The 13,696-nt window shown below is 53.7% G+C and overlaps 1 protein-coding gene across 2 annotated transcripts in view; it reads left to right on the top strand.

The window, feature by feature from the left end:
- The first annotated feature begins 159 nt into the window (after positions 1-159).
- CCDC180 (coiled-coil domain containing 180) overlaps positions 160-13,696 on the top strand; it is a 46,241-nt gene continuing 32,704 nt past the window's right edge. For both annotated transcript variants that reach the window (XM_036433275.2, XM_045579979.1), the window contains exons 1-10: positions 160-245; positions 1,965-2,155; positions 3,194-3,282; positions 6,086-6,189; positions 7,591-7,719; positions 7,846-7,956; positions 8,077-8,172; positions 10,052-10,215; positions 11,534-11,653; positions 13,576-13,655. In XM_036433275.2, coding sequence (XP_036289168.1) covers positions 177-245; positions 1,965-2,155; positions 3,194-3,282; positions 6,086-6,189; positions 7,591-7,719; positions 7,846-7,956; positions 8,077-8,172; positions 10,052-10,215; positions 11,534-11,653; positions 13,576-13,655 — 1,153 coding nt within the window. In that variant the 5' untranslated portion in view covers positions 160-176. The remainder of the gene's footprint in view (positions 246-1,964; positions 2,156-3,193; positions 3,283-6,085; positions 6,190-7,590; positions 7,720-7,845; positions 7,957-8,076; positions 8,173-10,051; positions 10,216-11,533; positions 11,654-13,575; positions 13,656-13,696) is intronic.

Raw genomic sequence — 13,696 nt, 5'->3', positions numbered from 1 at the left:
GTTCCGCCCCATCTGTGGGGTCCCGCCCCATCTGTGGGGTTACGTCCTCTGGAGGGAACTTGTCCTTGGGAGGGGTGGAGGCTCTGTCTCTCAACCTCAGGTTTTAATGAGCGCCAACCCCATCGTGATTCTTGGACACCTGCTTTCCCGCAGGGGCGGTCCAGCCAGCCGCCAAGATGTCCACGGTGAAGAAGGCGGCCCAGGTTCCCTGCGGGAAAGTCTACCAGCAGATCTTCGAGGCTGAGGTAGGCCTGTCCCTGTGTGTCCCCTCTTCCTGCTCCTCAAACTTTGTTCCGTTCCCCACACTTTCCTCTCCTTCCCTCCAAAGTGTCCCTCCCTCTGAAGTCTTCCTTGCCTGGTAATCTAATGAAATAAGGGCTTGGAAAATTGCTTTAATTTAAAAAATAATTCTTATTAGTTCTTAAAGTATAAGAATATAAAATTAAAGTGTCTATTCTTGAAAATCAGAAAATTTAAATTAAAAACTTTAAATTACTCAGAAATAGTCAGAATTAACCATCGGATGCCCTTTTTCCTATGAACAAAAACAATTCTAATTTTTCCGTTTAAAAACTGTGTTTGAGCCCAGGTCGGCATGGCTCAGTGGTTGAGCGTCAACCTACGAACCAGAGAAGGTCACAGTTCGATTCCCCGTGAGGGCACATCCCGGGTTGCGGGGGCTCAATCCCCAGTGTGGAGCATGCAGGAGGCCGCCAATCAATGAATCTCTCTCCCTCCGTCTCTGAAATCAATAAAATTATATTTAATTGCAAGATCAGTAAGTCGATAAATAATAAGAACTGGGTTTGATTTTACACTAGTGTTTTGAAGCCTGCTTTCCCCTGATAACAGTATTTCACAGACCTTTCCCAGGTCAGGATTCATATACTTCGTGACATTTAGTGGCTGCCTAGTTGATCTAGGGCTGCCTGTGATGTACTAAAGTAACATAGATGTTGGAATAGCCTTGTCACCTATAAAAAACGGCACAGACAAAACAAATCTTAAAAGAAACACTCAGACTTGAACACTTCCTTTATTCTGTACTGCTTATTTAGAAGGGATTTGCATTCCTACTTTGAACCCTAAAAAAATGTTCTCTATAGAAGGCTTGGAAATTATGAAAGGATAAAGAGACCAAAGAAACAAATGATCCTTACTCACATGATCCTACTCCCTGGATGCAGTACAACATTCTTATTGTTTGGCATGTGTTCTGTATGTTTCAGAGACTCCTGTCCCACCAGAATGTTTGATCGTTTTTCTATGCATTTAAAATGTTGAGATCATACACTATCAGTAGATTATAATTTATCTTTTTATAAAAACTATTTTTTTTTATTGATTTCAGAGAGAAAGGAAGAGGGAGAGATTGAAACATCAATGATGCAAATCATTGATTGGCTGCCTCCTGCACACACCACACTGAGGATTGAGCCTGCATTGCCGGCATGTGCCCTGACCAGGAATCAAACCGTAACCTCCTGGCTCATAGGTCGATGTTCAACCACTGAGCCATGCCAGCCAGGCTTCATTTATCTCTTAACTGATGTGTCTTATAGCACATCATATCTCATACTATGTCATATCATATGTCACAAAAAATCCTAAGCCTCATTTTTAATAAATGCCTAACATTCCACTGAAGGGACCAACAATGTCCCTTCAACCAATGTCCTATTATTGGATAGATCCTTTCTTCCAATTCCTTGTGATTATAAAAATGCTGGTGTTGGTCTTCACTAAAATTTCTTAAAAGATGTCTTCCCGGAAGTGGCCGAATGGCTGTTATAGGGAGCGGAGAACCCTTCTGTGTGAGGTGTGCCCTACCTGGGGTGGAGGCCCTACTGGGGTTGGAGTCCTTCCTGCAAAGCCCCTTCCTATCGGCAGGCTCCCACAGCCAGCCTGAGGGAGCTGGGAAGTCTGTGCTCCGACCCCTCCCCCAACTGGATCTTTGGGTGCAGGTGCAGCTGGTCCACTCCCTGGTGACCTCCAGGAAGCGAGATGGGGAGGGTCCCATGGTCCAGAAGAAAACCAGCAAGCCCGTGATGAAGAAGTTGGATATTCCCGAAGGGGAGATGTTGACCCCTCGGCAGCACAAGTGGATGCACAGCCTACCCAATGACTGTGTCACGGAAAATCCTGTTTTCTACAGGTAGGTCCTGCCATCCAGGCCACGTGCCCACACACTACGGGTGAAGGCGTCAGAGCCTTCAAAAACTCAAAAAGAACTCACACAAGATGAGGGAAGTAATAACATCTGCTTTTTGGGGCTGTTTGCTTCCCCCCTCCCCAAATGATCGATTAAGTGCTGAGGGCCAGGCATTGGGCATGGGGATCCCATCCTCCTGGAATTCGAGGCCTCTATGGTTAATAAATAAGCTGGTCCTCCCAAAGGTGGGAAGGCTCTGACACAGAGGATGGTGGTGGGACAGAAGTCCAGAAAGCTCTCTCAGGAGGGGCCTCAGCTGAGCCCAGAGGATGAGGGAAGGGAAGCATGGGCAAGTCTCTGAGGCCGGGTGGGCTCGATTCACTATCGAAGCCTGAAGAAGCCAGTGGCCTGGGGAGAGGAAGATGCGGCTGGGAGAGGCTTGCATGCCACAGTCGGTATTTTGAACGTTACTGAAGTGAGCAGCTGATTTTCATTATTAAGGCTTTCTGGGGGCCACAGGCAGAATGTAGGGAGCTGCAAGAAGAGGCAGGCAGGAGGGACCTCAAGCTCGGTGGGACCTCAAGAGGAAGAGTAGGGCATGTCAGGTATACTTTGGAGGCAGAACCCATGGACCAGGTACTGGATTGGATCTGATAGATCCTGGCCTGAGCTCCTGGATGGACAGCTGAGGTGCCATTTCCTGAGATGGGAGCCGATGGGTTTGGAGCAGAGAGATCAGGGGTTCCTTCTGTACTTCCAAGTTCAGAAGCTGAACTTGAGATTCCTGAGCAGAGGATTTCAGCTCCCTGAGCTCGGACTCCTTAAGAGGGGAAAAAGGAAAGGAAAGCCAGGGTTACATCTTCCTTTGGGGCACTTGGAAGAATGTAGCAGAAGCTGGGCTTCCCTTTCGCTCTTTAAGTTCCCTGCAAGCCATAACCCTCTCAGGGCTGGGACTCTGGGACCGGAAGTCAGTCCTCCTCCAGACCTGGCTTGGGGGTGAGGGGGTTGGGGTTTTATTGTTCCTTTCCGCTTCTTCCTCAGGGAAAAGAAAATAACTGAGAAGAAAAAAGCTCAAGAGAGTGAGAGTACCATCGCTGCCCGGGAAGTCCGGGGCCTCATGGACACCATCGGTGAGCCTCCCATCAGCCAGTGAGGGCAGGCCTGGCCTAGGCCCCAGAGAGCCCCTGGGAACCTCCTAGGAGCTTAATGTAGAAGCACCTGCAGCTCTCACTGTGTAGACTCGTAGGGGTGTCGAACTCAATCAGAGAAGGGGCCAAAATCTAAAATCCAGCCTAAATCGCGGGCCGAATGGTTTACTGAACAGTCATAAACTGTCATTGTGATGGAAACGCAGCGGAGTGCAGTGATGACAGCGCGGTGCGGGCCACATTGCAAGGCCTGGCGGGACGGATTTGGCCCTCGGGCCTTGTGTTTGACACATGTGGTGTAGAGCTCCCACTCAGGTTTCCCCCCTGAGCCTTCTCCCCTAAACCTTCTCCACTAAACCTTCTCCCCTGGGCCTTCTCCCCTGGGCCTTCTCCACTAAACCTTCTCCACTAAACCTTCTCCCCTGGGCCTTCTCCCCTGGGCCTTCTCCACTAAACCTTCTCCACTAAACCTTCCCCCCTGAGCCTTCTCCCCTGGACCTTCTCCCCTGGGCCTTCTCCCCTGGGCCTTCCCCCCTGGGTCTTCTCCCCTGGGCCTTCTCCCCTGAACCTTCTCCCCTGAGCCTCCTCCCCTGAGCCTCCCCCCTGGGCCTTCTCCCCTGGGCTTTCTCTCCTAAACCTTCTCCCCTGGGCCTTCTCCCATGGGCCTTCCCCCCTGAGCCTTCTCCCCTAAACCTTCCCCCCTGAGCCTTCTCCCCTAAACCTTCCCCCCTGAGCCTTCTCCCCTGGGCCTTCTCCCCTAAACCTTCTCCACTAAACCTTCTCCCCTGGGCCTTCTCCCCTGGACCTTCTCCCCTGGGCCTTCTCCACTAAACCTTCTCCCCTGGACCTTCTCTCCTGAGCCTTCTCCCCTGGACCTTCTCCCCTGGGTCTTCTCCCCTGGACCTTCCCCCCTGAGCCTTCTCCCCTGGACCTTCTCCCCTGGACCTTCCCCCCTGAGCCTTCTCCCCTGGGCCTTCTCCCCTGGACCTTCCCCCCTGGGCCTTCTCCCCTGGGCCTTCTCCCCTGAACCTTCTCCCCTGAGCCTTCTCCCCTGTGCCTCCTCCCTGGGCCTTCCCCCCTGGGCCTTCTCCCCTGGGCCTCCTCCCTGGGCCTTCCCCCCTGGGCCTTCTCCCCTGGGCCTTCTCCCCTGAACCTTCTCCCCTGAGCCTTCTCCCCTGTGCCTCCTCCCTGGGCCTTCTCCCCTAAACCTTCTCCCGTGGGCCTTCTCCCCTGTGCCTCCTCCTTTGGACCTTCTCCCCTGAGCCTTCTCCCCTGGACCTTCTCCCCTGAGCCTTCTCCCCTGTGCCTCCTACCCTGGACCTTCTCCCCTGAGCCTTCTCCCCTGGACCTTCTCCTCTGAGCCTTCTCCCCTGAGCCTCCTCCCCTGGACCTTCTCCCCTGAGCCTTCTCCCCTGGGCCTTCTCCCCTGGACCTTCTCCCCTGGACCTTCTCCCCTGAGCCTCCTCCCCTGGACCTTCTCCCAGTGCAGGGAGCTGGCAGAGGAGGAGGGGACTTCGTGTACTATCACTATTTACTAATGAAAACCAGTCGGCAATGGATGATGCTGGCTTTACTGTGATTTCACAAGAGAATTTCTCAATCCACATTTTCTTTCTTCATACCACATACTTAATTGACTTTATCTCAATATGAAGGATATTCTCCCCCCCCCCCTTTTTTTTTTAAATATATCTTTATTGATTTCAGAGAGGAAGGGAGAGGGAAAGAGAGATAGAAACATCAACGATGAGAGAGAATCATTGATTGGCTGTCTCCTCCACGTCCCCCACTGGGGAATCAAGCCCACAACCCAGGCATGTGCCCTTGACTGGAATCGAACCTGGGACCCTTCAGTCCACAGGCTAACACTCTATTCACTGAGCCAAACCAGCCAGGGCAGGAGAGTCTTTTTATTTATGATTAAAAACGTAATACCTGCAGGGACTGGTTTGGCTCAGTGGATAGAGCGTTGGCCTAGGGACTGAAAGGTCCCGGGTTCGATTCTGGTCAAGGGCATGTACCTTGGTTGTGGGCGCATCCCCAATAGGGGGTGTGCAAGAGGAAGCTAATCGATGATTCTCTCTCATCGATGTTTCTAACTCTCTATCCCTCCCTCTTCCTCTCTGTGAAAAATCAATAAAAAGTATATTAAGAAACACAAAACACACACACACACACACACACAAAAAAACGTAATACCTGCTCTATGGAAAAAACAGAAAAAGGAGATAAGTAAAAACTCCCCCTCTACAATAGCACCCCTTCTCCTCCCAAGAGTGCCCACCCCATGAAACATGAGGTATTCAGCTTCTGCATAGATTCAGGGGACAGCCGAGCAGAGTGAGAGGGCAGACCCTAGAGCAGGGGGCCCATGTCCAAATCCCTGCTCAGCCACGGACTGCCTTTGTTCTTTAACCCCACGCCCGCGTGTCCTCGCTCGTAAAGTAGGACCTATAAGTAACTGAGGTAGAACAATAGCTGGCACATGTAAGTGTTATTATACTTACTTTTGTATGTATTTCCTTCTACAAAACTCATTTTTAAAAGACATAATGGGCCCCTCTCTGTACACACCATTTTGGAACTTTCTGCCAGCATTTAACTGCATAGTGAGGCTTCGTTTCCTGTAGCACTTACGGATCACCTCCTGTTCCCTCTTTTTCCTCAAACCACTGCTGCATCCCCTGAGCCAGGGCACCGTGTGCCTTGCTGCCTTTTCCTGGGAGCCTTCCCCTCGCCTGGGAGCTCTGAGGACAGTCTCACCACCTCTGTTGTTCTCCCCCAGTTCCTGAGAGGGTCAGCACCATCACCTTCCACGAGGACTATAAGAGGAAGAGCTACGAGAATGCCCTGATGAGCTTTAAGGAGGAGATCGCTGAGATTGGGATGGTGAGAACCTTTGCTTTTGCTCCCCTTCTATCCTCGAGCCTTCGGAGGCAGGTGGGTCCCTGCCCCCAACCTCCCTTTCCGCCCAGCCCCAGGTGCTCCGGGGCCCGCCGTAGTGCGGACAGAACCAGAGCGACGTGCCTGAGGGGTGGTGGTCTCCTCCGTCAGGTTCTGTCATTACTCCCATGTGACAGGCGAGCCCAGGAAGCCTTGTCTAACTTGGCCTTTAAGGGGCCAAGTGGAAACTGGACTCCAGGTCTGGTGCCATAGCCAGGCCTTATAGCTTATTCCTATTCACCGGGCCCAGCTCATCACTTTGCAGGTTGCCCCACCTGGATATGAGCTCTGTGGCTTTGGCCACACAACATAACTGAGCCTTAGTTCCCTCTGAAGTAAACCTGGAGTTCTTTATGGGCCATCTTCCCTGTCTGTCTGTCTGTCTTTCTTTCTTTCTTTCTTTCTTTCTTTCTTTCTTTCTTTCTTCCTTCCTTCCTTCCTTCCTTCCTTCCTTCCTTCCTTCCTTCCTTTTTTCCTTCCTTTATTTCTTACATTCTTTCTTTCTTCCTTCCTTTTTTCATTGTTGTTAATCCTCACTTGAGGACACCTTTTTATTGCTTTTTAGAGACAGTGGAAGGGGGGCGGGAGAGAGAGAGATACATGCGAGAGAGACATGTCAATTGGTTGCCTCCTGAGCCCACCACAAGCAGAGCCGGGGATAAAACATACAACCCAGGTATGTGCCCATGACCGGGAATCCAACCTGCAGCTCTTCGGTGCATGGGCTGACACTCTAACCTAGGGGTGTCGAACTCAATCAGAGAAGGGGCCAAAATCTAAAATCCAGCCTAAATCGAGGGCTGAATGGTTTACTGAACAGCCATAAACTGTCATTGTGATGGAAACGCAGCGGAGTGCAGTGATGACAGCGCTGTGCGGGCCACATTGCAAGGCCTGGCGGGACGGATTTGGCCCGCGGGCCTTGTGTTTGACACATGTGCTCTAACCACTGACCCAGATTGGCCAAGGCTTATGGCCTTTTTAATTTAAAAAAAAAAAAAAATTTTTTTTTTTTTTTTGGCCTTTTTTAATGAATATTTGTTGAGTCCCATCCTTGGGCCTGGTCAAATGGCAGCATCTACTTGCCAGGCTGTGGTGAGGACCAAGTGAATCTGAGGACATAGCGCAGAGCATGTGCCCCGAACGGTGGCTGCCCCTGTGCTCTAGCTGTGAGCTGACTAGTGAATCTTCACTCCTTAGGTCTGGGGAGGGATTATTCTTTTTGAAACAGGACCTCTGCAGATTCTTCCTCATTACGGATTTGGGGAGGGGGGGCGGGGAGCTCCCTCCTGCCCCAAGGCTATGGTGCCTTAGCCATCGCCCTCCGGCCCTCCCGGCCTGTTTTAGGAAATGGAGCCTCTCATCTTGGAGCCGGGAGCGCTTCTCTTAAAAAAGCTGGCCGAGTTTAACGAAAACGTCAACTGTCTCTTCAAAGTCGTGGAGAGTGACACAAACCTGGAAGACTACGACATCCAAGTAGGGGCCCCTGGTGGGCTGGCCCGGGGGGGGGGGGGGGACACGACACGCCATCCCCATCCTTCTTCCTTCTCCTTCCCTCCCCGCCCTCCGTCCTCCCAGCCTCACCCAGACTTCTCGGCACAGACCCTGATGGAGCTGTGGGACCAGGTGGCCCAGAAGTTCCAGCTCCAGAAGCAGGGGATTAAGGAGCTGGACGGGACGCTGACCTCGATCGAGTTCTCCCGGACGGACAAAGTGAGCGCCCGCCGGGGGGCGAGCTCTCGGTGGTCCCCACGGTGCTGGAGGCGCCGTCTGTTTCCTTTCAGTTCACAGGAAGAGCGAGAGTCCCTAACTATGGCGCCTTATCGTTTCCAGATAAAAAACGTGTTGAAGAAATACGTGCTGATCATAGAGAAAACCTCCTACCTCATGCAGCCCGACGTGTACAGGCTGATAAACAGAGAAGCCATGGTGAGTGGTTTCCATGTGCCCCAGAGCCAGGCGCCCCGGGAACGATGGGCCTCTCACAGGCAGCATTTCCAAGTAACTCCGTGACCACTTGGGTTCAGAAGCAGAATCTTAGCTGAGTATTGTCAATGGGACTCCTTCTAAAGTACATTCCATGCTTCTCTCCTGTCTTCATCTCTGCCCAACGCAGCATCGTCATTGTGAGCACTGGCGATTTCACAGGAGCCTGCGGGGCCACGTCGCAGCTACTGCATGCCATACCCCAGGGCCTATACTGCAGGCATCGTCCCAGCTGCCGCAGTCGCGGTGGGGGTGGGTGTGTGTGTGTTAGTGCCCTCATGAGTGACGCCCGCCTGCTCTGTTGGTCTAGTTGTCCTGGTGATTCTTGTCTTTCCTGCGGAACCATGCCTGCCCTCTGCCTTTGTTCCCCCTGCTTCCCTGTCCACAACCCCAGCCTTCCCCGGCTGCTTTCTTTGGGATTAAAAATACAAGAAATGAATTTCTTTTGAGGCCTCCCAAGTCAGTTAAGTCTGGCTCCTCTGACGCACAAAAGGATGCTTTTTTCAGCTTCTCCGAGGCCCGTTTTGCCTGCAGGGGTTTCCAGGTCCTTGCAGAGAGCTGGGCAGCCAGAGGATGGCGAAGGGAGGCCACATTCAGAATCACAGATGGGCTCAGGTCTGCGCCTGGGGTCTTGAGCAAAGGGCAGGCAGGAAGCGAGCACAGACATCTCTCGCTCCACCGCCCAGGCATGAAATAACTCACCTCCTGTACCCGGAGCTCCCTGTCCATAAAATGGGGATGCTAATGCCTACCCCCCAGCACGTGTCGGGAGGATGACAGGCTCAGCACCGGCAGCTCTCATTTTGAGACAAGCAAGCGTTCCTAACATGTATCCATTTGATCCGTCAGGGGCCTCAGCGTTAGCAATATCCTGGTGTTGCTTCACTGTCTGACTTCCCTGGGTTTATTTTCCTCATTATAACACCGGCACATGCTGCTTGTTCTGTGTGCCTTTATCTCATTGGATTTTGAGAATTCCCTGGGCTGTACACAGCTGCACGTGACGGCTGCAGCCTGGGAGGTTCAGGAGACACTAGCCAATGCATCGAGCCTCAGGTTCCAGTGGCACGTGCTGCAGGAAGGTCTACCCACTGCACGTGGCAGGGCCTCGCCCCGGCCAGGGAAGTGCCGAGAGGGTGCTAGGGAATGCGTGGAGGCACTTTTGGATGCTGTCCTCCCTGGGGGATAGGAGAGGCTGCTCGCAGTGAGGGGGCAGGGATGCAAGGGGCAGAACAGCGCCACACAGTGAAGAACTCTCCCACGGCCATGCCAAGCGTGCCCGGGAGAGAACGCCGGGAGGAGTGCCCTCAAGGTTCTCGCTCTGGCCCCCTTTCGTGACTGGATCCCAGTTCTCAGCATGGCCACATGTGGCTGGTCCCTGCTGGCATGAGCACTCTGCTTTTGGGACAAATTTATTAAAAAGACAAAACAGAAAACCGTTAAACACTGAGAGCCCGCTGGCGTGCTTAGCTCCAGTGAGCCAAAATGGGTGTCTTTAGCCAACAGTTGGAGGCGGCTTTGGAGCTGTGTTGAAGCTCACGTGATCACGGTTCATGGTTAGGCCTTGGGAAGGACTCTGGTCACTTCCACGGCTATCGAGCCCCGGGCAGCAGCTTCCTGGAGTGGCCAGTGACCCCTCAGGGCTCCTCAGACACCGCCACCCCGCTGCTTGGCCATGGCCGCACTGGGCCCCCTCCCCACCCCTCAGCCCGCACCTCACCTGGTCCCTCTCCAGCCTCCCATCACCCTGTCCAACTGAGCCCTGTTCTTACCTTCGAGAGCCCCCGCAACCCACCTAGAGCCGGCCTGCCTGTGACCACAGGTCATCAACCAGGCCCTGCTGGGCAACCGGAGGGCCATCGCGCAGCTGTTTGTCAATCTGATGGAGGACACGCTGAAGCAGGAGCTGGAGAGCCGCCGGCGCTGGCAGAGCCTGGTGGACGGCTGGAAAGCTATCAAGAAGGACGTCCTGATGCAGAGCCTGAGGTCAGTGGCTGCCCTGCTCCCCCGGCCTGCCGGCCGGCCGGCCAGCCGGCGTCAACGGGGAGGCATCCTCCCTCCCTTTTGGCCGCTGTTTTCTGGTGGCAAATGTAAGATGTGCTATTGTTTTATAAGTCAACATTAGATAAAAGCATCAAGAAGAACTTGAAAGTCCCCACGAGTCCCTCGCCGCCGTGAGCAGCACAGCTGGTGTGTTGGTGTATCCTCTCCCGGAGTTTTGAGACCCACGCTGTGTGTGTGTAGATCTGCATTTCATTCTCCTCCCAGGCGTTTTCTGAGAGCAGTACAGACCGTTTGGCAGCGCTGGTCTGGTTGTCTTCCCTCTTTCCACTCTTCACCCTTCCACGTGGCCTTGCGTGGCTGGGGTGAAGCGAACGGCTTCGATGTGTCCCACTCTGACGGCAAATCTCACCCCAGGGAGGGAAGGGGACATGAGGGCCCGCCTCCTCGCTTCCTCTGCCAGGAGGCACGTTTGTTAGCACTGACACAAGGGTCCTGGGCCTTTAAGGAAGGGATGCCGTGAGCCAAGACGTCTGAGGACACCAGCGTGTCCGTCCGTGTGCGCTGTGGGTCTGGAGGTGTACGTCTGCGCTTCCAGATGGGGGCACCAGAGCCGGACACTGAGGATGAGGGAACACGTGTGTGCAGAGACCTGGCTCCACCTGTGCTTTCCCTGTGACCTTGGCCTAGCTAGCACTTGACCACTCGGAGCCTTTCTCTCCTGGTGCAAAGCGGGCCCGGTGAACTGGTGACAGGTCAGCGATGCTCAGCAAGACGCTGCCTGCAACGTGCCAGCTCTGGACCTGGGAGGTTGTTGACAAATGTCGGTGATCGTCCAGCAGTGATGGCAGAAGCTGACGTCCCCTGGGCACTTCCCAGGAGTCGGGCCGGCGCAAAGGGCGCTGCTTGCCATTGTCTGGCTGGGTCTTGATCATCATCAGCTCCATTACGGAAGAGGAACCTGCGATTCCGAGCGGAGGGCAGTGACTGGCCCGAGGCCACAGAGCTGGCAGGCAGCAGTCAGGAGCCTCGCGGGGAGCTGAGCCTGCGGGATCTCATGCCCTTCGCACCAGAGTCTCAGTGGCAGGGCCTCGGCTCTAATCTCCCCTCCGCGCCCCTCCTTTCCTCAGGGTCCCAGAGGCCCAAGGTGGGGAGGGAGGGGCTGGGAGAGGAGGAAGGGTGCTGGAGTTCTGAATGCTCTTACCACGGGTCTCATCCCTTTTCTCCCAACCACTTTGCCCTCCCCCCGCCGCCCCCCCGCCCCGGTCTTTTCTCCGTGGTGCCCATGTGTCCGGATACCCAGTGAGTTCATTGCCAGCGAGAGGATCCAGAAGCCTTTAACCGTGAAGAAGGAGCTGGAGACCATGCTGAAGAAGCAGAAAGTCCTGCAGGAAAAGCGGCTGAAGCATCTGCGCACCATCTGGTACCGCGGGACGGGGCCCTGGGGAGGGGCGCCCGGGGCACCCTCGGGGGATCAGGCCCAGTCCCCAGCGCAGACCTTGCTCCCGAGGCATCCTCCAGGCCAGGCCCTCAGCTCCTGGCCCTGGGCCTGGGCCCGCGTTCTGCATTGTTCTAGCCCCAGTGGCAGCAGTGGACATGGCATGTTTGCCGCAGAGAGAAGTTTCATGGGGCTGAACCCAAGAGGTTGGAAGGAGTCCATGGCCAGGGGGCAGGTGGGAGACAGGGAGGGGAGAGAGGGTCAGGTGAAGGGTTGGTCTATCCTGAGAGCAGTGGGGAACAGACTGGCTCTGTCAGCTTTGCAGTTTGGAGAGGTCTGCGGCTGGAGGCTGGGAGGTCAGGGAGGAGAGTGTTGCTATCAGACAGGGGACCTGTCAGAGGCTGTGGGCACCTCCCTCAGGTCCGGGTCCACCTACCTCTAATCCCACAACAGCTGTTTAGGGGGAGGTACACTGCTTGTTCTAGACCCCGGAAGCCCACTGCCCGGGGAGCCTGTGGCATCCACTCCCAGCAGCAGGATGGAGCCTGCGTGGCCCTGCAGTCTGGAGACAGTGTCTTCCTTGGTCCCTCCCATCCCGGTAACCCTGGGACTCAGGTCTCCTCGCCACATTGCCCAGGTTCTCCTGGGATATACATGACAATCAGAGCCCCACACAGCCTCCCCCTCACTGGTACCTCTCGCTCTATACGCGGCCTCGTTTTCACGCAGGTATGAAGTTAACAAGGTGGATAAAAATCTCAATACAAGGAAAATGCTTTGTTGTTTTCCGTAACTCCACTATTTCTGACTCTGAGCCCCTGTTTGTTAAACTGGGCGAAACTCAGTGCCAGGCCCCCAGGAAACCTGCTCTGTCTGCACCTCCCCCGGCCCCTGTACTCGGGCCCAGGCCCTCTGCAGGCTTGTGGGCAGTGAGGTGGGGGAGTGGTGCTCAGCTTCCTAGGGTCCCAAGAGGGAGTTATCCAAAGTCCAGGGAGAATCTCCATGGACGTTCTTAAATCCAATAAGCATATGTGCATATAATTTTAAAATATTTTTAAAATGTTTTTAATGATTTTAGAGAGAGAGAAAGAGAGAGAGAGAGAAGAAGAAGGGTGAGTGCAAGAGAGAGATCAATCAGGATGCCTCTCGCATGCTCCCTACTGGGGATCAAGCCCACAGCCCAGGCACATGCCCTTGATCAAAATTGAGCAAGGGCCGAAACTGGTTTGGCTCTGTGGATAGAGCGTCAGCCTACAGACTGAAAGGTTCCGGGTTCGATTCCAGTCAAGGGCATGTACCTTGGTTGCGAGCACATCCCCAGTTGGGGGTGTGCAGGAGGCGGCTGATCAATGTTCCTAACTCTCTATATCTCTCCCTTCCTCTCTGTAAAAAATCAATAAAATATATATTTTTAAAAATTGAACAGGGACCCTTAGTCTGCAGGCCAACGCTCTATCCACTGAGCCAAACTAGCTGGCTGCACACTTCTTCAATGACTTCACAAGAGGGTTCATTGTGCTTTCCTTGGACAATTCCCTATTGTTGTATTTGAAGGTTGTGTGATTTTTCTGTGTTTGTAAACAGTCATGTTAAGCGACCGTCTTAAATGCATAACTTTGTATGCATTTTATATTGTCATCTCAGATTAGGTTCCCAGAAGGGGTTTCCTTGCTCAAGTGAGATAAGCAGTTGGATTATTTTTTTTTCCCACTAGAAAAATTCGGTTTTACTTTCTAAGTAACAGTCTTGTTTGTATGAATGACTTTTTCACGAGGTCTGTGCTTGGCGGCAGGACACCCCGACAAGTCACGGACAGTGCTCCGGAGCATGCTCCCTGCAGACCCACCCGTTTCCGTAAGTGGAGGTTCTACTCAGGCCTGGCTTATCTGTCCTGTCTTCCTTCCCAGTGACCTTCTGCCCCCCAACTACAGCAAAGCTCAGCTGGATGAGTGGTATTCTTCTCTGGACTCCCTGAATAGCAGCTTTGGTGAGTGGGGATTGCGGGATTTCCCTCGGGTCTCTCCGGAA

Source organism: Pipistrellus kuhlii, unplaced genomic scaffold, assembly GCF_014108245.1.
Source record: "Pipistrellus kuhlii isolate mPipKuh1 unplaced genomic scaffold, mPipKuh1.p scaffold_m20_p_12, whole genome shotgun sequence".
Classification (NCBI taxonomy): Eukaryota; Metazoa; Chordata; class Mammalia; order Chiroptera; family Vespertilionidae; genus Pipistrellus; species Pipistrellus kuhlii.
Note: the sequence above shows the minus strand (reverse complement) of the source record. Positions and strands in the feature narration are given on the sequence as shown.